Source organism: Ailuropoda melanoleuca, chromosome 14 (genome assembly GCF_002007445.2).
Source record: "Ailuropoda melanoleuca isolate Jingjing chromosome 14, ASM200744v2, whole genome shotgun sequence".
In the NCBI taxonomy this organism is placed as follows: domain Eukaryota; kingdom Metazoa; phylum Chordata; class Mammalia; order Carnivora; family Ursidae; genus Ailuropoda; species Ailuropoda melanoleuca.
Genome location: NC_048231.1, coordinates 82,622,078 through 82,645,666, shown reverse-complemented (window position 1 = coordinate 82,645,666; position 23,589 = coordinate 82,622,078). Strand labels below are relative to the sequence as shown.

The window sequence follows — 23,589 nt, the reverse complement described above, 5'->3', positions numbered from 1 at the left end:
TGCAGGGAAATGGCTTTGTCCCTGAATGCAGCGTATCAGAGTGGAGGTCCCCAAAATTTGAAGATGGGCTCTTCTTTCTTGGTCTTGGCGTGTGTTGTTTTGTTCCTCAGCCGTAGCGCTCTAGGCGCTCCCTCTGACCTTGCTCTTTTGTCCCGCCCTTGAGGTGAGGTGTGCAGCTCTGGTGGGTGTAACCAGATGCAGGCTGGGTAGTCTTGCTGGCAGGATCGTAATTACATTGATCCATGGCCTTCTCTTAGGGTCTAGAGAGTGCCCTCTGTCCCCAGTCCTGGGAGTTACTTACTTGTCACGGTATTAGATCCCCTTGTGTGTTGGAATGAGAAGGGAGGAAGGTATGTCAGGATGACTTTACAAGTTCTCTGGAGGGCCCCTCAGGGACAGCAATACCTATTTAGACACCTGAACACTTTATTTTTATCTGACTTTCTTGTTTTAATCTTCCAGTACACAAGGGTCTGGATCCCTGACCCTGACGAAGTGTGGCGCTCAGCTGAACTAACCAAGGACTACGAGGAGGGAGAGAAGAGCCTCCAGCTCAGACTGGAAGATGAAACGGTAAGTGTGGGCCATGCAGGGGAGGCCGTGGTTCTGGGCAGTGCGCTGTGGGCTGGAGTTGGCCCCGCAGAGTAGAGCTGCTTTCTGCGTTTCTGGCATCTTTCTGTGGCTGCTGTTGATCACGTACGTGGAGGTGGTCAGCCGTGCTAATAAGTACATCCCCACTGGTGTTCGCAGCTGAGCGATCTCTGGTGGCCACGGCAAGGATCTTCTCCGTGGAGTCGGAGGGGAGGGTTCCCTTCATGGGCTGAGGCCTCACTGGGGGGTGAGGCAGGAGGTGCCGTGGGAGGCTGTGCATGGGAGAGTGCTTGGAACTCTGGCTCTGGACCCCAGCCTGTCTGGGGATTGGGACCCAGGGTGGCTAGCTCTGTGCCCTCGGGCAAGTTCGCAGTCTTTCTGTACCAGTTACCTCCTTTGTTCCACGCGAGCCATAGTTTGTCTAGGGGGCTTTTGAGCATAAAAGGAGTTGCTGTGTGACATGTGCTTAGAATTGTGCCTGGCACGTGGGCACTCCGTGTGGCAGCTGGTGCAGCCAGATGGCTGGAGTAGTTGCCTTTCAGGTGGCTTCCGTTGAAAGGAAGACAGGTAGTTAACTATGAACTCTTCCTCCGATTTGATCTGATTTTCTTGAATTTCATGAGCCTTTTGCGACCACCCTTCTCTGTGAAGTGTGCACTTCACAAATATTTGAATACTTGCCCTGTGCCAGGTCTTGGGGGTGTATGTGGCCCTGCTATTGAGGGAGGGGACACAGGTGCAGCAGCGTAGTGTGACACATTGCAGGAGGTGCAGAAGCAGGTGGATAAGGTGCGGGACGGGAAAGAGAGGGAACCTGAGGACGTGAAGGCGTTGAGGGAGTCGAAGGGGAAGGAGCTGGCCGTCGAAGACTCGGGGTAATGAGCATGCAGTGTCCGGGGCAGGAGTGGTGTGTGCGCCAAAGCCCCGAGGCTGCACGATGTTCCGTCTGGGTGTTGAAGGAAAGGAGGCCTGTGCACCAGGGCATCGTTTGAAGAAGGGGTCGGAGAGGTGGCCCGAGGACACAGGCCCAGGTCATTTGGGCTGGGCTTACAGTGGGGGAGACTAGAAATGCGTCAGCAAAAACGTGGGAGTATAGTTGACAGACAATGTTAGATTAGTTTCAGGTGGACAACATAGAGGTTCGATAAGTTTATACCTTGTGCTATGTGGGTATTAGGCTCAGTGAAATAAGTCTTGAGAAAGATGAATGCCACATGAAATCACTCATTTGTGCCTTTTTAGGATATTATATGAGAAACAGGTTTTGAAGGAAGTGGCAGGAAGAAACCAAGAATTGGCTTTGGGGGGTGGGTTACTTTGGAGAGGCTGCTGTATGGACGGCATTGGCTGGCGGGAAGGCTAGAGTGCTTCTGGCCTCCCTCTGAGACAGCACTAGCCCTAAAAATTGGTTCCATGTCATTTAGCCCTTAATCATTGACTATCTTGTATTTTTTTTCTTCTTTCAAGCATCTTGGTCTTGTAGTAATGACCTACTTGTCTTATCCTTGGCTCACATAGTCCTATGTGTTGGTAACTCATTGATTAGTAGAAAGATGGAACATCTCCCCTTACTTCTGTTTCTATCCCCTCAAGCCTATCACTTGGTAAAGCTGGGACACGAATTAGATTTTTACACCAAGGTGTGCACGCCTCACCTTCCCCTTCCTGGCAGGCAGACGTGGCTAGCCTCTTGGTTTTGAGGAGAGAAACAAAATTCCCGACAGATGGAATCATGTTTACCGTGTGGAATAACTTCCCACCCCACACCCCAAACAAGATGAAATTAGATCACCCACTTGAATGGTGTAACTTCTATTCCAACACATTTCATTTTAGACGATCTTTTAAGTGGGTGGGTATTTTTAAAGGGTTGTACGGAGGTAGTGAGGAATGACCTGCTGTGTTGCTAAAACAGAGCGGGTGCTTGCCTCCCCAGCTGAAAATCTGCCCAGCATGACTAATCCTGGCCACTGCCCAGGGCCCCCCTCTCCCCACCTGCTATGTGGCCAGTCAGTGTGCGATCAGAAGGGATGCCTGGGGCTGCAGATTAGCAGCTCTTGAGAAATAATGGGCTCTGAACGTCCAGCTCTGTCCAGGTCACTTGCAGACTGTGGTTTGCCCACTGCTGGCTCCAGGTGGTCCCTAGGAGCCACGAAGCTGAGCTGTGGACCAGAGGCAGGAGGGCGGAAGTTAGAGGACCAGCCTCTGCAAGCTTGAAGAGCTTCTGCTCTGTAGCCCAGACCATCCTTGATGTATCAGGCTGGCCGAAATCCACCTGGCAGTGCTCCCCCACCCTCCTTACCACCAAAGTCCAAGAGTGTGGGTTTAACTACGGTGGCAAGGGATGAAAATAAATTCCTTCTCTTTGGAACCGCAGTGTCCTTAACCCCCAGCTTCTACCTTACTGCTCGCTTGTATGCTCCGCTCAAGGTAGTCAGGCTCCTTAGTGTTCCTCTGAGAGGTTTCTTCTTAAGTGTTGCTTAGTTTAGTTGGGATCAAACGCACAAAACATAAAACTGGTCACGTTAACCATTGTTTAAATGCACAGTTCAGTGACATAAAGTACTTCGACATTGTTGTACCACCATCCATGTCCAGAACTCTTGATCTGGCAAAACTGAAACTGTCTCCATTCAGTGCTAACTCCCCCCCCCCACCCCCCGGCCCCCANGCCACTGGTAACTCTGTTCCACTTAGTGTCTGAGTGTGACAGCTCGGCTCTCGGTACCTCCTAGAAGTAGGGTCCTACTGTATTTTTCCTTCTGTGTCTGGCTAGTTTCACTGAGCACAATGGAAGATACTTTATATTTAAGCCTATGGGAAACTTCTTGGAAAAGGATAGTGTCCTCTCTTTCTCCGTGCAAAGTATCCAGGAGTGCAAAGTATCCAGGAGTGCAAAGTATCCGTGCAAAGTATCCAGGAGTGCATCCGTGCAAAGTATCCAGGAGTGCCAACCCTTAACACAGTGCTGCTTTCCAACTGGACCAAGCATGTTTGTCCCTGTTGGTAAACCTTGGTGATACGGAGTTTCCTCCTTGTTTGCCTCGAATAGAGTGTTGAGCCTGGCAGGCCTTCTGTCTCCTGCTTCCACCTCCCTTGTAACTCCTGCCCTCTAGTGGCAGGGAAAATGCCCTGTTTCCATGGTTTTGCACTTAAATTTTTTTTTAATTTTAATTTAAATTCTAGTTAGTTAACATTGCAATATTGATTTCAGGAGAATTCAGTGGTTCATCACTTACATACAACACCCACTGCTGCTCATCACCAGTGCCCCCCTTAATACTCATCACCCATCTAGCCCATCCCCCCCACACCTCCTTCCATCAAGCCTCAGTTTGTTTTCTATTGTTGAGTCTCTTATGGGTTGTTTCCCTCTCTCTTCCTCCTCCTCCCATAAGTTCACGTGTTTTGTTCCTTAAATTCCACATATGGTGGGGCACCTGAGTGGCTCAGTTGGTTAAGCAGCCAACTCTTGATCTTAGTTCAGGTCTTTATCTCAGGGTCGTGAGTTCAAGCCCCATATGGTGCTCCACACTGGGTGTGGAGCCTACTTTAAAAAATTTTTTCTACATGAGTGAAATCATATGGAATTTGGTTTTTGTTCTTTTCCCCCCCTAGGATTTTGAGAACGAGAGAGAGCATGCGCGCGCGCATATGCGCTTGCCCAAGGGGTAGGAGAGGGAGAGGGAGAAACAGATTCTCTGCTGAGCAGGGAGCCTGATACAGGGCTCGATCCCAGGACCCTGAGATTATGACCTAAGCCAAAGGCAGATGCTTAACGACTGAACCACCCAGGTGCCCTGGAATTTCTTTCTCTGAGTGACTTACTTTGTGTAGCATAATACACTCTAGCTCCATCCATGTTGTTGCAAATGGTAAGATATCATTCTTCTTGATGGCTGAGTAATATTCCATTGTATATTTATACCACATTTTCTCTATGCATTCGTCAGTTGGTGGACACTTGGGTCCTTTCCACAGTTTGGCTATTGTTGATAATGCTGCTGTTAATATCAGGTTACATACCCCTTTGAATCTGTAGTTTTGTATCCTTTGGGTAAATACCTAGTAGAGCAATTGCTGGATCATCGGGTAGCTCTGTTTTTAACTTTTTGAGGAACCTCCGTACTGTTTTCCGGAGTGGCTGCACCAGTTTGCATTCCCACTAACAGTGTAAAAGGGCTCCCCCTTTCTCCACATCCTCGCCAACACCTGTTGTTTCCTGTGTTGTTGATTTTAGCCATTCTGACAGGTGTGAGGTGATACCTCATCGTGGTTTTGATTTGTATTTCCCTGATGATGAGTGATGCTGAGCATCTTTTCATGTGTCTGTTGGCCATCTGGTTGTCGTCTTTGGAAAAATGTCTAGGTCCTCTGCCCATTTCTTAACTGGATTATTTGTTTTGGGGGTGTTGAGCTCGATATGTTCTTTATAGATTTTGCATACTAGCCCTTTATCTGATATGTCATTTGCGAATATCTTCTCCCATTCTGTAGGCTGCCTTTGAGTTTTGTCGACTGTTTCCTTTGCTGTGCAGAAAGTTTTTATCTCAGTGAAGTCCCAATAGTTCATGTTTGCTTTTGTTTCCCTTGCCTCTGGTGACATGTCTAGCAAGCAGTTGCTGCGGCCAAGGTCAAAGAGGCTGCTGCCTGTGTTCTCTAGGATTTTGATGGTTTCCTATCTCCCATTTAGGTCTTTCATCCATTTTGAATTTATCTTTGTGTGTAGTATAAGAAAGTTTCATTCTTGTGCATGTGTCCAGTTTTCCCAGCACCATTTGTTGAAGAGACTGTTTTCCATTGGATGTTCTTTCCTGCTTTGTCGAAGATTAGTTGACCAGAGAGTTGTGGGTCCATTTCTGGGTTCTCTGTTCTGTTCCATTGATCTATGTGTCTGTTTGATCTATGTGTCTGATCTATGTGACAGTACTATACTGTCCTGATACCTGCGGCTTTGCTTTTCTTTTTCAGGATTGTTTGGCTATTTGGGGTCTTTTGTGGTTCCATACAAATTTTAGGATTTTTTGTTCTCACTCTGAAAAATGCTGGTGGTATTTTGATAGGGATTGCTTTGGATGATATAGACATCTTAACAATGTATGTTCTTCTAGTCCAGGAGCATGGACTGTTTTTCTGTTTCCTTGTGTCCTCTTCAATTTGTTTCATAAGTGTTCTATAGTTTTCAGAGTACAGATCTTTACCTATTTGGTTAGGTTCATTCCAAGGGATCTTATGGTGTTTGGTGCAATTACAAATGGAACAGATTCCTTGATTTCTTCTGGTTCATTGGTAGTGTGTAGAAATGCAACAGATTTCTATACGTTGATTTTTATATCCTGCTGAATTTGTGTATTCGAGCAATTTTTTTGGTGAAGTCTTTCAGGTTTTCTACATAGAATATCATGATGTGTGCAAACAGTGAAAATTTGACTTTTTTAAAAAAATTTTATTTTTATTTATTTGATAGAGATAGAGTCAGCCAGTGAGAGACGGAACACAAGCAGGGGGAGTGGGAGAGGAAGAAGCAGGCTCATAGCGGAGGAGCCTGATGTGGGGGCTCGATCCCATAATGCCGGGATCACGCCCTGAGCCGAAGGCAGACGCTTAACTGCTGTGCCACCCAGGCGCCCCAAAATTTGACTTTTTCTTTGCCGATCTGGATGCCTTTTATTTCTTTTCATTGTGATTATGAGGCTGAGACTTCCAGTACTATGTGAAATAGTTATGGTGAGGGTGTACATCCTGTCTTGCTCCTGACTGTAGGGGAAAAGCTGGTTTTCCCCGTCGAGGAGGATTTTAGCTGTGGGTCTTCGGCACATGGCCTTTATGATGTTGTGTACGTTCCGTCTGTCCCTGATTGTTTCCTGCCTGGGTTCGTATCCAGTGTCCCACGGCCACCTTCCTGGCGAGTCCGCCCTGTGTGCAGGGGCCTCCCTGAGTGTGTGCGAGAGGAAGACGGGCATACCTGAGCTTGAAGGAGCGGGATGTGCCCCACCTGTGTCTCTACATACCCAAGCCCTTGAGCGTTGGTGGGGCCAGGGCAAGAGGGTGGATGGAAGCCTGCATCTGTTAGTAAAGGCATACTTCCTCAAAATTTAAGTGAAACTGACATTGCTAGTTTTTGAAAATGAAAACATCTAATATATTACAAATGTACTTGCAACTCTCCATTATTCCATCTCCATCTGGCTGCTAGCGTAAAGAACCATTATCTTTAAGCAGGTTGTGCCTGTACGTATATATAAACAAATCTAAGAGGAACATGAATTATGGAGTATTGCAAAATCTTCCTCATGTCATGTTGCCATGGTTGCAGACACTGTGCCTGATTTGTGAGTGCCTCTGGAGCCTGAGAGCCTGAGGGGAAGCAGGGAGCTGGACATTGGGCCTGGTATTGGTATTTCCACGTGTGAATTTTCTTTGCAGTTGTGCCCTCTGAAAGGCAGGGTTAATGTGCTCATTTGCCTTTCCTTTAAGTGTCCTGACTGCCCAGCTCCTCCCCACCCTCCAAAGCGGTGTCAGTCTCTGGCTTTGGCAGAGTTCCCTTCCATAGACCTTCAAGGCATCTGGAGGCCATTGTGTTACTGCAAGGATGTAGGGCAAGAGGTGTGCAGAAGCATTTTCCTGGGGCCTAATGGGTTAGTCACAGGAGTGTGTGTTGAGGGGTACAGATCTCACTGTGTCAGCACTGAAGCCTGATGCCAAGTGACAGAGTGACCACGTGTTCTTTCATAAGCTCCTATTTTGTGTGTAAGATGATGGAGCCCTTGAAGATGCAGGGTGCAGGGAAAGGCCCCTCTTACTGAGGTCTAAGGATGGTGCCAAACATGTCAAGCTGTTACAGCCAGGAGATTGCCAACTGGATTCTTTATGTTAAGATGCAGATGTTGCAGAAGAACTGGGACCACTGTACTTGACCGTTGGTGCACTTGGACCTGTGCACCTGGAGAATGGCCACAGGTCTTGTCAGCCCAGTTCAGAGGAAGTGTCAGCTATATGCACGTCTGGCAAAACCAGAGCTGAGGGTGGTAGATACTCTTGTCTCAGAACGTCTTAGTGATTTTGATTACTAGGTTTTTCTTTTTGCTTTACTGGTTATTTCTGTTCTTTTACTATTTGTTTGGTCACCTAATAATTTTTTGCCTTCAGTAGCTCAATAATCCACAGTTGATACAGTCTTTGTTTAGATGGCAAGAATAATATGACAAAGACAGTATTTATCCTGTTTAAATTGTACATATACAAAAAACATTTAAAGTTATGAAATAAATGGCACATAAAGATCTATTGGTAATATTGTTACCAATGCAATTAGTTATCTTCCTAACGTAGGCTATACTTTTCTAAAGGAAATATTTTTGTTGCAAAATACACGTAACCTAGGAATGATCATCTCCACCGTGTTCTGACATGTGCAGTCGGGGGCATTAAGGGTATTCACACTGCTGTGCGATCATCACCAGCTTCCATCTGAGAGATCTGTCTCCTATTACCATTGCCCTTTTCCTCCACTGTGTTGGGGATCTTTTCTGTCAGGATATTTTGCCCGGCTGCTTCTACTCAGAGATGGGTGAAGCAGTGATTTCTGCCCCCAGTCTCCCCGCCCCCAGCACAGGGACACTTGGCAGTGTCTGGATATGTTTTGGGTTGTCCTAAGGAGGGTGATCTGCTACTAGCCTCTGGCAGGTAGAGGGCAGGGATGCTGCTAAGCACCCTAGAATGCCCAGGGCAGCCAGTGCCTTCCCCCCATCCTAAATGCAGACAGTGTGGAGGTTGAGGAAACCCTGGATTAAGCCCATAGAGAAAATGGTCTGGATAGTTCATTGCTGAGACCCAGCAAGTCAAAAGCCAAACTAGGACACCACGATTCTAACAGAATGTCTAAGCTGTGTTTCCTGCAATAACTTGGAATCAAAAAGATCAACTTGGACTCCGTGTTTTTATGCTGCTGTCATTTTTTTAAAATTCAAACTTCCCGTTTTATATTTTCCTTTATGGCCCTTTTCTTCCCTTAATTATTTGTATCACCATTTATTCATGATTCATTAAAAGCAATTGAGCAATGATATGCCAGGGTCTGGTTATACAGCAGTGAAAACAGCACGTCTATACCCTTGTGGGGGCTTCCGGTTTAACTTGTAATGAGTGTAATACATACGTAAGTATACGGTTTAGAAAATGAAAAGGTCAAGGCCAGGAATCTTTGGAAATCTATTAGAAACTTGGTGAGGTACTTGACTGTACCTCCACTGTACCTTTTACACTCTCCCCAAATGCACTCTGTCTTTGAAACGCCCTTGGGCAGCTACTTCTGAGTTTCTTGCTGACTTCTCAAAGCAAGAACACGTACCATGGTAGAGACCATACCTAAATGCTTCACCTTGGTTCTCAGCCCATTTCAACCTGTCTGCTTGGGTGCCAGAGTATGCTATGTGTAGCCTTTCAGGGTCAACACCAACCCCTTGCCAGCTGGTAGCCGTGTTATTACTGGCTTCCTTTTCTCTAGGTCTCTTAGTTCTATGGGGTAGAGGAGGAGGAAGTTGGCTTTATCTACCACATATGCTGTTTCTTCGCCCCAAATCTTTGTGTTGGGAATTGTCATTCGAAGATGTTTCTAGGATTATGTTCTCTCTATGTAGTTCCGTGTAACGTGAATAGGAATTGATGTGCGACAGGTCATGAAAAAATCCAACATGCCATTCAGCTAATATTTTTTGAGCACCTACTAAGTACTCTAAAACCCTTGACCCACAGAGCATAGAGCAATCTAGACCAGTGTCGTCCAGAAGAACATTGTGGTACCGTGGAATGTGGTCTATCTGTATTGGCCAGTATGGTAGTCACTGGCCACAGGTGTCTATTGGGCCCTTGAAATAGGACTAATGTGGCTGAGAAACTGAAGTTTTGGTTGTATTTGATTTCAACAGCCACATGTGCTGCGCTACTGGAAAGTGCAAGAATGGACCAATCCCCTAGCCTCTTACTCTATATTCTCAAGCTTTGGCTAGTCCCAGTATGCTAGGTGAGGAGCAATTGGAGATGGCCATCTATTCCTCGTCTCGAGGGGGAGGTCGAGGCTCGTTCCGGGTGGGTGACTGAGAATTAAATCTTGTCGTGAGTGTTAACATTTAGTTCCCTCCTCACCTCCAGCGGCCCAGTTATTACACTGTGAAGTCTTTTGTGCCGGGAAGTTTTCATGGTCCCTGATCACATCCCAAATGCTTAGATTTCAAATGAAGCCATGTTGGCTGTGAACGTTCGATACTAACAGCAGTGTTAGAATCAAAATCCTATTAAAAAAATCCCCTGACGTGTCTCCTTCCCGGCTCCCCTCTGGATGTACGCACACCCAGGATCGGTTCCGTCGAATGCTGAGCTTGCGCCTCCGCTGTCCCTGCTGCTGCTCTGGGCGTTTTTACTGATCAGTTCTGTAACCAGGACCGCTGGCTTATTTGTGGACCTTATTTTCACAAAATCGCATGTGTGTTTCCCTCTGTGCGCTTGGGGAAGGGTTTTTGAGGGAGTGTTTCATCTGCGGAAAGATGGAACACCAGCGTTTCTGTCTCAGGGTTAAAGACTCGGAGCTGAGGTCCCCACTTTCTAATCTGAACAATGAGGGGTTGAGCTAGGTGAGCCCCGCGATTCTGCACTTGGCTACGTCCTGCGCTGTGAACCAGGGGTGGTAGGCCGGTGCAGAGCCACACAGGACACGCAGAGCGCATGTGCTGCTCTAGGGGTGAGGGTGTCTCCATGGGGAGAGGGAGGGTCGTGTTAGAGTCCCAGTGACACCAGTGACTCAGCTAGAGGTGAAAGGTGGCGGGGGGAGCCATCACCCCTAGAACCTAAAATCTCAACATACTCCATTTCTCATTGCCTACCTTCTGGAAATATTTGATAAAAGACCTTTTCTCAAAAAGAAGAGCTTTGACCCCCCCACACACACCCCTACACATGCAATAGGAACCTATACAAAGAAAACCTCACTGACATGGCTAAAACTGTTGATAATTTGTGAGGATGTCGTTCCACAGAGAATGACGTAGTTTAACAGAGTTTTCAAAAAAACAAAAAAAATCCTGTATTTCATTCTGTAACCAACCTCTTCGTAAATTCAGCAGGATGCTGTGGGTAGCGGCTTGCCTATAAATACAGGTGTATGTCAGGTTTTACTTTCATGATTTATAGATTGTTGAGATCTTGGCCCATTTGTGAAATTGTCTCCTGAGGCCAAGAAAGAGTCTATTCATGAAAGGGTCTGACGGGGTGTTGCCAGCCGCCTTCTAAAAGGCCAGTCCATCTGAATCTGTGCCATAGGCCTGTTTGGCCACATCCTTGGTACTGAAGGTCTTATCAGTTTCTCTGCCTTTGCTTACATGATGGATAATGGTGCTGCTAATCTATTATTTGTATTTCTTTGGTTAATGGCAATCGAATAGCTTTTCACGTTCTATGTAGTTCTTTTTGTGGCTTGTATCCTGTACGTTATTTTCTCTTGGGGTATTGCTTTTCTTTTTGGCTTTTAAAACTTTGGTTACTAAGATTGATTCTGTTACGTAATGCAAAATCCTTGTTCCCTTCTCTCATTTTCTGCATGTGCTGTGTTTTATGATGGCTTAAAAATTCTATTGTTAGTCAAAATACAAAAATTTTGCAACATACTTCTGACTCTTGCATCATTCTTTAAAAGTACTTCACTTCCGAAGCTTTAAAACTACCTGCCTACATTTTCTCATTTTGGTGTTTTTTTTTTTTTTTAAATCTAAAACTAACTTTGTGTGAGGGGATGAGAATAGAACACTGGTTCAATTTTTTCCCCCTAAATAACTTCAAGTTTACCTACTGCTGTTATAGGGGAAATTCCTTTTAACAACTTTCTTCCGTGTTATGAACAGATTCTCCTTCTGTGCCTGCATTTATTTCTGGATCTGCTATTAGGTTTCATCTATCTGCCGATTTTAGCACCATTACTCTGCTTGCTGGCTCTAATATACCTTAAGATCTGGTTGTGCAAGACCATCTGAAAGTGGGACAGGAGAGAACATTGATATTTATGCTCCTTAAAAAAAAACAACTGTTATTCCAGTAAATTGAGACTATGCCCATAAAATTTCTTGAAAGGCTTATATAGAAGAGTGGTTCTTTTTTTTTTTTTTAAAGATTTTATTTATTAATTTGACAGAGAGAAACGGGCAGCGAGAGAGGGAACACAAGCAGGGGGAGTGGGAGAGTAAGAAGCAGGCTCATAGCGGAGGAGCCCGATGTGGGGCTCGATCCTAGAACGCTGGGATCACGCCCTGAGCTGAAGGCAGACGCTTAACGACTGCGTCACCCAGGCGTCCCAGAAGAGTGGTTCTTAAGATATCTGTACCAACTGTTGCAGAACTACTTGTGGGTTTTTTAAAATTTCAGATTCCTGGGTCCCACCCCAGACTCTGCCTACACATGAGTAGTGTTTGGGGAAACTGTTTTTTTACAAGCTCTCAGATTTTAAAGAACACCATAAAAATCTTAGATAAAACAGTGTAAGCCATAGCCAAGATTCTCCTGTTTACACACTAAAGAACATCATCTTTTTATTACATAAATATGTATATCCATGAATCAGTTATAAATATATCCTGTCAATAAACCTGTTTTGAGTACTCCCGTCCAAGTGTTATGCTAGGGACACAAGGATAGCACTTGCATTTGAAACTTCCTGAAGACAACATGTGTATATATCTCAAGCTTCTATTATATATTAGATCAGAGTAAAATGATTCCCCTGGAGTAGCTTGTAGTCCGCTTGTTGGATATATGTACGACTTGAGGGCATATATGCAGAGCAGTTAGTTGCAAGGCAATCCCAATAAAAAGCGAATGGGTTGGTTGATGGCGGAGAGGAAAGCAACAGCCTTAAATGGGGCCAAAGAAGGTTTGTGGCGTGGAAGGAGGAGCAGTACTCTTATTGCAACCAGAATGAAAAATCCACTAAGTATTAACTCAACAAGCCAGTAGAATATGTCATTAAATCTCATTGTGCTTCCGAATCTCTTGTGGTGTTCGTTCATTTTATCTCCATACACTGGATTTACGTCACCAGCAAGTAACTGTCTGGGCTGGTCTCTTATGGCAAGACCAGCATTTTGTTCAGTTGGCCCTTCTTTAAAATGGGTTATTGGTCTTCACAACTTACGATCATGTTAGGGCAGTGATCCTAGCCCACATGCCAGGACATTGGGTGCAGACTACATGGTTCCTAACCCTGCCTTTTTGTGTCTGTTCCTTGCATTTCTTTAGATTCGGGAATACCCCATTGATGTCCAAAGCAACCAGCTGCCTTTTTTGCGGAATCCGGATATCCTGGTGGGAGAAAATGATCTAACTGCCCTTAGCTACCTACACGAGCCTGCAGTTTTGCATAATTTAAAGGTCCGTTTCCTGGAGTCGAACCATATCTACACTTACTGTGGTAAGTGGTGTCCATTTGTTGGCTGCATGGGTTTGAAAGTACTTACAGTCTTCAGACTTTACGTGTTCAACTCTCTAATAGTTAGGAATCCTACTAGCATTCTCGCAAGTACCTCTTTTTTTTTTTTAATTTTATTTTATTATATTATGTTAATCACCATACAGTACATCCCCAGATTCCGATGTAAAGTTTGATGCTTCATTAGTTGCGTATAACACCCAGTGCACCATGCAATACGTACCTCTTATCTGAGACCCTTGAAAGGTTTGCAATCAGAGAATGTGGCTTAATTAGGCTGCCCTACATCTCAGTGGGAGGATTAGTGTTAATCACAGCTCAACCAGGGAAGAAATGGACCACACCATGTGGCTTGACTGACTTTGGCGTAGTCCTAGAGTCTGTAGGAGAGGAGTAAAGGCATCCCAGGGTCCTAGCTCAGGTGTCTGTTGTCCTCACTGAGCACACTCCTGGAAATGGATGTGCAGCTGGCTTCTGTTCTCAGCCTAAGAAAGTGCTGTCTTTGGCCCTTTTCCTTGCCATGTACGAACATAGTGCATGATGAATATTTGTTGAATTCATGAGCAGAAAACATGACAAATGCTTTAAAATAAAAGTCCTGAAATTCTCAGTTTTGTTTTTCTTGAAACTTCTCAATTTCCCACATTGCAATTTTTTTTTTCTTTGAGTATGAAGTGGTGTGGTGAAAACTAGAGCCCTGTAAATCATTGTCTGAGGAGCAGATCCTTTCAGGGTCTGGCTGAGCCGTCAGGCCACGGGCTGCTTTGTGGGGTGGTCGTCCCTGCTGTGCTTCAGAGTCCTGGTCTTCTGTGTTGATCACAAGGGGGGAGCCTCAGGACCAGAGTTCTTCTCACTGTGCTATTCCACTTCGGTTTGGAATCGGTTGGTTGGCTACTAAGTTCCGGTGAGCTTTTCTGCTAGACTTCAATGCTTAAGAAGTAGTTTCCCCAAAACTCCTGCAGCCCAATTGCTAGTGGGGATTTTATTTGAAAAAGACCATCATTTATCAGAGGCTTCAATAAGTTGGGCTTATAAAAAAAAAAGTTTAAAGTCTCCCTTTATGGGAGAAAGGAATAAATGACTATCAGCTTCACTTTTTAAAGTCCTCCCTTCTAAAAGAGGTCCTGGTGTCTGTACATATTTCTCCCAAGGCCCCTTGGATCCTCCGGCTTCAGCTGTTCAGGGTGACCAATGTGGCACAGAATACAGAGTCCTCAGGAAGCACTCCTTTCTGCTCTGAAAGCGGCTGAGACATTTTAGGAAAATGTGTGACCTTAGAGTATAATACGAATATCTGAATGCTATGTGAATTAGGCTTTTACACATACAACCTGTAAGGCTGTTTTTAAGAGAATTCGTCAAGTCCTTAGCTTGAGGTGGAATTTATCAGTTCTGGGTGTTATTTTTTGGTCTAGGTTGTCTTTTTGGGCAAACTTCCATTTGAAGACTTCGTGGGTGTCTTTTCTCTCCCTTAGCCCTTTCCCCTTAGCCTGAAATGTAATAAACCAGATGATTCCAAGTATTCTCTGGTGTCCCCCCCCCTTTTTAAATAGACTTTTTAAAGCAACTTTATTTGGGTTCACAGCAAAATTGAGTGAAAGAGATTTCCCATATAACACCCCCTCCCCCCACACGTGCTCAGCCTCCCCTCCTATTAACATTCTGTTCAAGAGTGGTACATTTGTTACAACTGAAGAACCCACAGTGAGACAGCATTATCACCTGAAGTCTGTTGTTTCTATTAGGGCTCACTCTTGGTGGTGGACATTCTATGGGTTTGGACAAATGTATGATGACATATATCCACCATTATGGTATCCTAACAGTAGTTTCACTGCCCTCAAATCCCTTGGGCTCTGCTCGTGCGTTCCTCCCTCCCCCCACTGCCTGGCAACCACTGATCTTTCCTATCGCCTCCATCATTTTGGCTTTTATGGAATATTGTTGGGCTGGATCACACAGCCTTTCCGGATTGGCTCCTTCCACTTAATAATACGCATTTAAGTTTCCTCCATGTCTTTTCATACCTTGATAAACCACTTTTTATAATACCTAACATTTCATCATCTGCACAGTTTGAGTCACTTATGGAAAGCCCTCTTAGTTGCTTCTCAGTTTTGGCAGTTGTCAAAGCTGCTGGGAACATCCACGTGCAGGTGTTAGCATGGATATAAGTTTTCAGCCCCTTTGGATAAATACCAAGGAGTGTGAAAGCTGAATCATACGGTAAGGGTATGTTTTGTAAGAAACTGCCAGGTGGCTCTACCATTTTGCATTCCACCAGCAACGAAGGAGAATTTCCATTGCTTCACATCTTTGGTGCTGTCCGTGTTCTGGGTCTTGGCCCTTCGAATATGTGTATAGTGGTATCTCCTTAGAGTTGTAATTTGTACTTCCCTAATGATCTGTGATGTGCTTATTTGCCATCTCTAGGTCTTCGGTGACGTCTCTGTTTAGCTCTTTCCCCATTTTTCAATCATGTGGATCATTTTCTTATTGAGTTTTAAGAGTTCTTTTTATTTGTTTTTGGATATTACTTCTTTATCAGATACATTTTTTTCCTTGCAAATATTTTTTCCATTCCCTTCTCATTTTCTTGACTTTTGTACCTTTTCAAACACCAGAGGGGAACAAAATGTAGGTCTCCCATCTTGGCAATGACCTTTCCATTCTTGTTTCCACTTCCCCACATGACTGGAAAAGCTCACATTTTTTGGTACCTCTCTCAGTGGTTCTCTTGAGATCTGGAATGTGCTGTTATGGGAAAGAAAAACATGAATTTCTTGAGGATTGGATTTCATTTCTCTTGTTACATTTTAAAGTATTACCTTGCCCTTCCATAAAATATCTGGGATGTTAGATGGTTTGCTGACTCCCTGCAACATATATTTATTGAGTCCATCATTGTGACATACTTTCGGGGGCTACAAAACTTTTTTTCAAAAACTGAAAAATAATACATGATCCAAAGTGATGTGAGCTAATAAAAATCGAACACTTTGTGCTTACTATGCAAGATGCTGGTCCAGGAGTTCTTTAATCATTATCTGCAGGACAAGCAGGTAAAGGTAATTACTATTCCCAATTTTATAGTCCAGGAGACTAAGGCGCTTAGAGGTTAAGTAATTAGCCAGAGTTCCACAGTTGTTAACTGGCTGAGACAAGATTTGATTGTGCAAAATTTCGCATGCATTTTAGGGTCATTTGAGCGTTTATGTACATGTGCGTACATGTGCGTATTCCACGCTCTAGGGTGTTTGGAGGTCCGGCTTTCTTTTCTCTACCAGAGCCTACCACAGTGCCTGGTCAAGACTCAGCTATGTCTTGACTTAGAGTGATTGGTTATGATTCGTTCTTCTACTCCTTGTTTGGTTTTGATGTATATAAACAAGGGCCTTTAAAAGGCCAATGCCAGCCGGCCATCTTGCTCTCAGAATCTGACTGCATTCTCTGTTTGCAGGTATTGTGCTTGTCGCCATTAATCCTTACGAACAGCTGCCAATCTATGGTCAAGATGTCATCTATGCCTACAGCGGCCAAAACATGGGGGACATGGACCCCCACATCTTTGCTGTGGCGGAAGAAGCCTACAAGCAGATGGCCAGGTAAGAAGACCCTCAACCCAGCAGTCCTGGGTAGTCAGAGGGCAGAAAGGGCAGTTTCTAACTTCCTTGGCTGCTTTTGCCCAGTGGTTGAGTGGTGATTCCAAATTGAGTAAAAAGTAATGGGGACAGAACCAGCCCAGGTTCTAGTTCTTGCTGCATTTCCTCTCGTCATCTTCATCTTGTGAACCTGACCCTATGCTTGAAGAACAGTGGCTCCTAAGACTTATTTTTCTGAGCAATGAAATAAATACATGGGGGTTTCATCTCTCCTTGACTGCTTTTTGGATTTCTTTCCTCCCCTGCTGGTGTAACAAATTCATTTCCTAGCATCACCGTTCGTTTCACAGATCCTGCTGAAGGCTAGCTCACTTTGAAGGAAGCATGACTCTGATAACTTCCTGAAATACCAAGCTTTTGAAATAGGAATTTCTAGATAGGAGTTATGCAGAATGGTTTGAGGTTTTTTGTTTGGCTTCTGAGTTCTCTTTAGGGACTTAAGTAAATCTCCTTGGTTTTTTGTTTTTTTTGTTTTTTTTAAGCTCTGAAAGATCGGTACAGCTCTGTTTCATTGGACAATGGACTAGGTGATTATATTCGGGTTCTGCAGGGAAACAGAGCCAGTAGGAGGGAGGGAGAGCGAGAGAAAGAGAAGGAGAAAGAGGTTGTGGGGTTTTTTCAAGGAATGGTCTCCTATAGTTGTGCAGGCTTGTCAAGTCCAAAATCTGCAGGGTAGGTTGGCAAGCTGGAGACCCACGGAGGAGTTGATGTTGTATTTCATGTCTGAAGCCAGTCTGCTGTCATAATTCTCTCTTCGGTTCCGGTCAATTCCCCCCATCCTTCTGAGGGCCTTCATCTGATTGGTTGAGGCCTACCACATTATGAAGGGTCATGGGTTAAAAAAAAAAAAAGTCTATTGATTGAAATGCTAATCTCCTCTAAAAAATATCTTCACCAGCACTATCTTGACTAGCGTTTGACCAAATATCTTGGCCTTATGGCCTAGCTAAGTTGACACAAAACTAATCACCACATTGATTGTCTTGAATTATTCAGGCATAAGGTGGGAAAAGATAGTTTCATCAAAGTTTTGGTAGAAATGCATATTCCTATTAATACTAACATGCTGGATCTTTTCAACTAAATCTTTTGTGCTGTCTCTAGAGAATTCCTTATGGAGCTTGCAGGAAACTTAGGTAAGTCCGCTGTGGGGAGGAGGGCTGCTTCCTCTCATTTAGCGAGAGGAGAATCCCATTTAAGATGGTCTATGTTTCAGTGGATTTTGGAGTATAATTTTCAGCCCAATGAAAGTTTCCACAAAGGAAGGCTGTTCTGTAGGCTTGTTTACTGACTTAGTGTTGTGTTGCTGGTTGTGGAACTCCGTATATAAAAAGTTCTGCTTCCTTATGGATATATACTGACCATGTTCAACATGAGCAGTGATGGGAGAACTGAGCAATTCAACAAATAGAGTGATCTGTAACCAAAATCTTAAAAAAAACAAGGTGAGTGTGGGTTGGTTCTAATGATTTTCTACCATGCTAAAGGTTCTAGCAGATCTTTGCTTGTCTTTTGGTGGATGTCATTGATCATTGTTTTTTTGTCCCATTCTCCTTCTTACCTAGTTGGACATAGATGTACCAGAAGTTCCCCCCCTTTTTTTTTAACCAAATACTTCTTGGGGTGCCCCCTATAGCTTTGAGAATCTCCTAGCCTCCAGGGCTATCCACACCATAGATCCTCTTGCCTAAATGCCTCTGTTCTTCACTTCCACACCTGAAGCTGGGTTCATGGTTATCCTACACCTGGGTTTTGCTTGTTTGTGTCCATGTTCACACCCAGTAGAGGGAAGGGGATGTGGTTGTACAGGGTGGTGGTGATACAGTTAAGAGGCTTGGATGTTAAAGTTGGACCAGGACTTTCTTCCCGTAGGGTTTTGTTTTAAGGTTTATACTCATTTTACTCACTGTGTCCTAGGTTGTAGCCAAATAATTTTACTGAAATTCTTACGTAATTTTTGCTCATGAACGTCATTAGAAGTGTAAGACCAGCACATGGGGCTGTAGGAGAGAGCTATTTTTGAATGTCCTGGTGTCAGCAGCTCAGGGTTTCTTACTGCTCTGAGACATGCATTGGAAGCCCCAGTGGAATCTTTGCTGTGCAGGAAAGTTTTTTGCTGTATTTCCAGTATGGACCTTCTCTGTCAATTCCAGATGCTAGAACACATTCGTTTAACAATCCTTGCCAAATGTGTTGTGCTGTTCCTCAATTCATCAGTAGTTGTTGAAATAATTATGTGATTCAAGTAGCCACGGCCCAGCACAGTGTGCTTTGCAGCTGAGCCTCTGTAATAGCGGGTGAAATAAAGGGTGTAAGGAACCAAAGTTAATGACTTCCAGTCTTGGCAGACTGACTTAGTTGGCCTTGGATTCAGCAGTTCTTTCTCTTGATTCACCGGGAATTTGCTTTTCTTTCTTTTTTTTCTTTCAAGTTTTTATTTAAATTCTAGTTAGTTACCATAGAGTGTAATATTGGTTTCAGGAGTAGAATTTAGTGATTCATCACTTATGTATAACACTCAGTGCTCATCATAGCAAGTACCCTCCTTAATACCCATCACCCATTTAGCTCATTCCCCACCCACCTCCCTCCATCAGCTGAGTTTGTTCTCTATCATGAAGTCTCTTGTGGTTTGTTTCCCTCTTTTTTTTTTTTTTTTTTTTTTTTTTTTTTTGGTTCACCTTCCCATATGTTCATCTGTTTTGTTCTGTTAAATTCGAAGCAAGTGGAATCACATGGTATTTGTCTTTCTTGGACTCATTTTGCTTAATATACTCTAGCTCCATCCGTGTCATTGCAAATAGCAAGTTTTCATTCTTTTTGATGGCTGAGTAATATTTGTGTGTGTGTGTGTGTATGTATTTATATCACTTCTTTATCCATTCGTCAGTTGATGGACCCTTGGGCCCTTTCCACAGTTTGGCTATTGTCGATAATGCTGCTGTAAACATCAGTGTGCTTGTACCCCTTCGGATCACTGTGTTCATATCCTTTGGGTAAATAGTAGTGCAATTGCTGGATCATAAGGTAGCTCTATTTTTAACTTTTTGAGAGCCTCCATACTGTTTTCCAGAGGGCTGCACCAGTTTGCATTCCCACCAGCAGTCGAAGAGGGTTCCCCTTTCTCCGCATTCTCACCAACATCTGTTGTTTCCTGTGTTGTTGATTTTAGTCATTCTGACAGTGCTATCTCATCGTGGTTTTGATTTGTATTTCCCTGATGATGAGTGATGTTGAGCATCTTTTCATGTGTCTGTTAACCATCTGGATGTCATCTTTGGAAAAGTGTCTATTCATCTCTTCTCATTTCTTAACTGGATTATTTGTTCTGGAGTTGTTGAGTTTGATAAACTCTTTAAAAATTTTGGATACTAACCCTTTATCAGATATATCCTTTACAAATGTCTTCTCCCATTCCGTAGGCTGCCTTTTAGTTTTGTTGACTGTTTCCTTCACTGTGCAGAAGCTTTTTATCTCGATGAGGTCCCAGTAGTTCATGTTTGCTTTTGTTCCCTTGCCTCTGGTGACATGTCTAGCAAGCAGTTGCTATGGCTGAGGTCAAAGGGGTTGTTGCCAGTGTCCTCCTCGAGGATTCTGATGGTTTCCTCTCTCACATTTAGGTTTTTCATCCATTTTGAGTTTATTTTTGTGTGTGGTATAAGAAAGTGGTCCAGTTTCATTCTTTATGGTGCTGTCCAGTTTTCCTAACACAATTTGTTGAAGAGATTGTCTTTTTTCCATTGGATATTCTTTTCTGCTTTGTTAACAATTAGTTGACCATATTAGATTTTCTTTCTTGATGTGGCTCACATCCGGGACATTCTAACTCTTGTAGCTCTGAGTGGGTGTGAGGGGTGGAGATCCTGTCAAAGCTCAAAGGTATAGATGCAGACCGTCATCCCCATCCTGAGAGCTGCTGCAGAGTCCTGCCATGCTGGAGGAAAGGAGGAGGAAACACAAGGACAGCCAACAATTGGTCACTGTCCCTACCCCTCTTGAATTCAGCAAAGCTAGATTTGAAAGTAAATGGAGATTCACAGTGAAGAAAAAGGTTACGGGTGCCTGGGAGGGTCAGTTGGTTGACCGTCCGACTCTTGGTTTGGGCTCATCACGATCTCAGGGTTGTGAGATCGAGCTCTGCATTGGGCTTTACTCTCAGCATGGGAACCTGCTTGGGCTTCCCTCTCTCCCTCTGCCCCTTGCCTACCCCCCACCCCCACCTCATGCATGCACACAGTCTCAAAGAAATAAAATCTCTATTTTTTAAAGTTAAAATCATATGAAACCTCACATTCATGAGTTCTAGCCTCTGCACAGTAACCTATACTTAAGAGAGGGGACTCCCCTCCACTGCTTGCTTCTCTGCTTTTGCTCCTTCCTCCCAGTCCAAGATCCATAATGCCCAATCTTCCAGTTTTACCCACCTCAGCCTCAGCTCCTGTATTAAATCGTATCCGCAGGCATTTCTGTGGTATCAGTTATTTGATAGGTTCCTTAATGAACACTGAAAAATGTAGAAACATTCCTGGTCTCTGAAGGAGCTCATGGTCTGGGGAGAGAAAACCTAGTTGGCCAACACACCTGTAACTGTAGGACGTGTAAATGAAAGCCATGCATGGTGTCACTGGAATTGAGTTTGGAGTCTTGATGGTCACAGATGGTCCAAGAAAAACTGTAGGGTTTAAGCTGGATCTTGATGAAATGCGTAGGATAAGTAGTGAGAGGAAGGCACTGGGGTGGCTGGGAGAGAGTGATCACCCCCTCAGGAGTGGGGCATCAAAGGCATGGTCACAAAACGTCAGTGACCTACTGCTTCACGCCTGTTGGGATGTCGAATCCAAAAGATGTAATGACCAGTGTTGGTGAGGATGTGGAGAAAGGAGAATCTTCCCATGCTGCCACTGGGGATGTAAAATGCGTAGCTGCTTTAGAAGATCCTTCGGCAGTTTCTCAATAGGTTAAGCACAATAACCACATGACTCAGCAGTTCCACTCTTAGATATGTACCTGAGAGAAGTGAGAAGGTGTTCATGTAAAAGCTTATATACAGATGTTCGTGATAGCCTTACTCCTAATAGCCAAAAGGTGAAAACAACCTAAATAACCATCAGCTGATGAATGGATAGATGAAATGTACATCCGTACAGTGGAATATTTGGACATAAAATGGGACAAAGTCCTGATATATGCTAGTACATGGATGGACCTTGAAAACCTGCTGAGCGGAAGAATCCAGACACACAGGCCCACATATTGTACGATTCCACTTATATGAGTGTCCAGAACAAGCAAATCTAGAGAGCGTGCGTGCGATATTTATCTAGGGCTTGAGGTTAGAGGTGATATGGGTAGCAATTGCTTACAGTTATTTTTTTGGTGGGGGGTGGGGGAGGGAAGGAAATGAAGATGTTCTACAATTGATTGTGGCGTTGGATGTACAATTAAATTTACTTAAAATGCTTTGAATTGTATACTTCAAAATAGTGAATTGTGTGTTCTGGGAATTTTATTTCAAAAAAAGCTATTACAAACAGAAGGTATGATCAGGGGCCAGTACTCAGGTAAGTGTAACCTACATGGTGAGAGNAGGGCCAGTACTCACGTAAGTGTAACCTACATGGCGAGAGGGTGTGTAGGGGACTGTGGACTATACAGTGAGGGGCCAGACTGGAGATCTGTGAAGGCTGGGGTAAACTTTGGGAANATGAGAAGGTGTTCATGTAAAAGCTTATATACAGATGTTCATGATAGCCTTACTCCTAATAGCCAAAAGGTGAAAACAACCTAAATAACCATCAGCTGATGAATGGATAGATGAAATGTACATCCGTACAGTGGAATATTTGGACATAAAATGGGACAAAGTCCTGATATATGCTAGTACATGGATGGACCTTGAAAACCTGCTGAGCGGAAGAATCCAGACACACAGGCCCACATATTGTACGATTCCACTTATATGAGTGTCCAGAACAAGCAAATCTAGAGAGCGTGCGTGCGATATTTATCTAGGGCTTGAGGTTAGAGGTGATATGGGTAGCAATTGCTTACAGATATTTTTTTGGTGGGGGGTGGGGGAGGGAAGGAAATGAAGATGTTCTACAATTGATTGTGGCGTTGGATGTACAATTAAATTTACTTAAAATGCTTTGAATTGTATACTTCAAAATAGTGAATTGTGTGTTCTGGGAATTTTATTTCAAAAAAAGCTATTACAAACAGAAGGTATGATCAGGGGCCAGTACTCAGGTAAGTGTAACCTACATGGTGAGAGGGTCTGTAGGGGACTGTGGACTATACAGTGAGGGGCCAGACTGGAGATCTGTGAAGGCTGGGGTAAACTTTGGGAAAACAGGGTGCTTGCTATTAACAGAGGGGTAAAGATGGCCAAACAATTTCGGGAGATGCTGGATTGATCCAGTGTGAAGCAGCTTTAACATGGAGCTGCTCAGAGCGGTGATGTTGACATGCCTGCTGAGTTTCCAAGGTAGGGGGGATGCGTTAGGCTGGGTTTGCAAATCATACTTGGAACAACACCGTTTTCAGGAATTATCTCAAGGGACTGCTGTCCCTCTCTGGGAAACGCTGGCCTAGAGCATGGGGACGTCTTAGAGCTTCTTAGATAAGGAAGTAGTAGGATGCAAAGAATGTTCAAAGAACATCTTTCCTCCAGCGGGTCCTGGTTCATAATCTTTTTTTTCTCCACATTCCCAGGCTATTTCTGAGGATGGGAACATCTTGTGAGCAGCTTAGGTTCTTGTGGATGTGACTTGTGGGTTGTAAATGACTTCTATGTAATGAATGAGAGGGAATTATCAAGTGTGAGACATGGTGGCACAGGGGGATGTGCTATTCTTGTATCACTAG

The 23,589-nt window shown here is 44.1% G+C and overlaps 1 protein-coding gene across 1 annotated transcript in view; it reads left to right on the top strand.

Moving 5' to 3' along the window:
* The window catches only part of MYO5B (myosin VB), a 353,491-nt gene that overhangs the window by 146,655 nt on the left and 183,247 nt on the right, over positions 1–23,589 (top strand). The window contains exons 2-4 of the mRNA XM_034642874.1: positions 463–573; positions 12,871–13,042; positions 16,521–16,665. Of these exons, the coding sequence (XP_034498765.1) occupies positions 463–573; positions 12,871–13,042; positions 16,521–16,665 (428 nt within the window). The remainder of the gene's footprint in view (positions 1–462; positions 574–12,870; positions 13,043–16,520; positions 16,666–23,589) is intronic.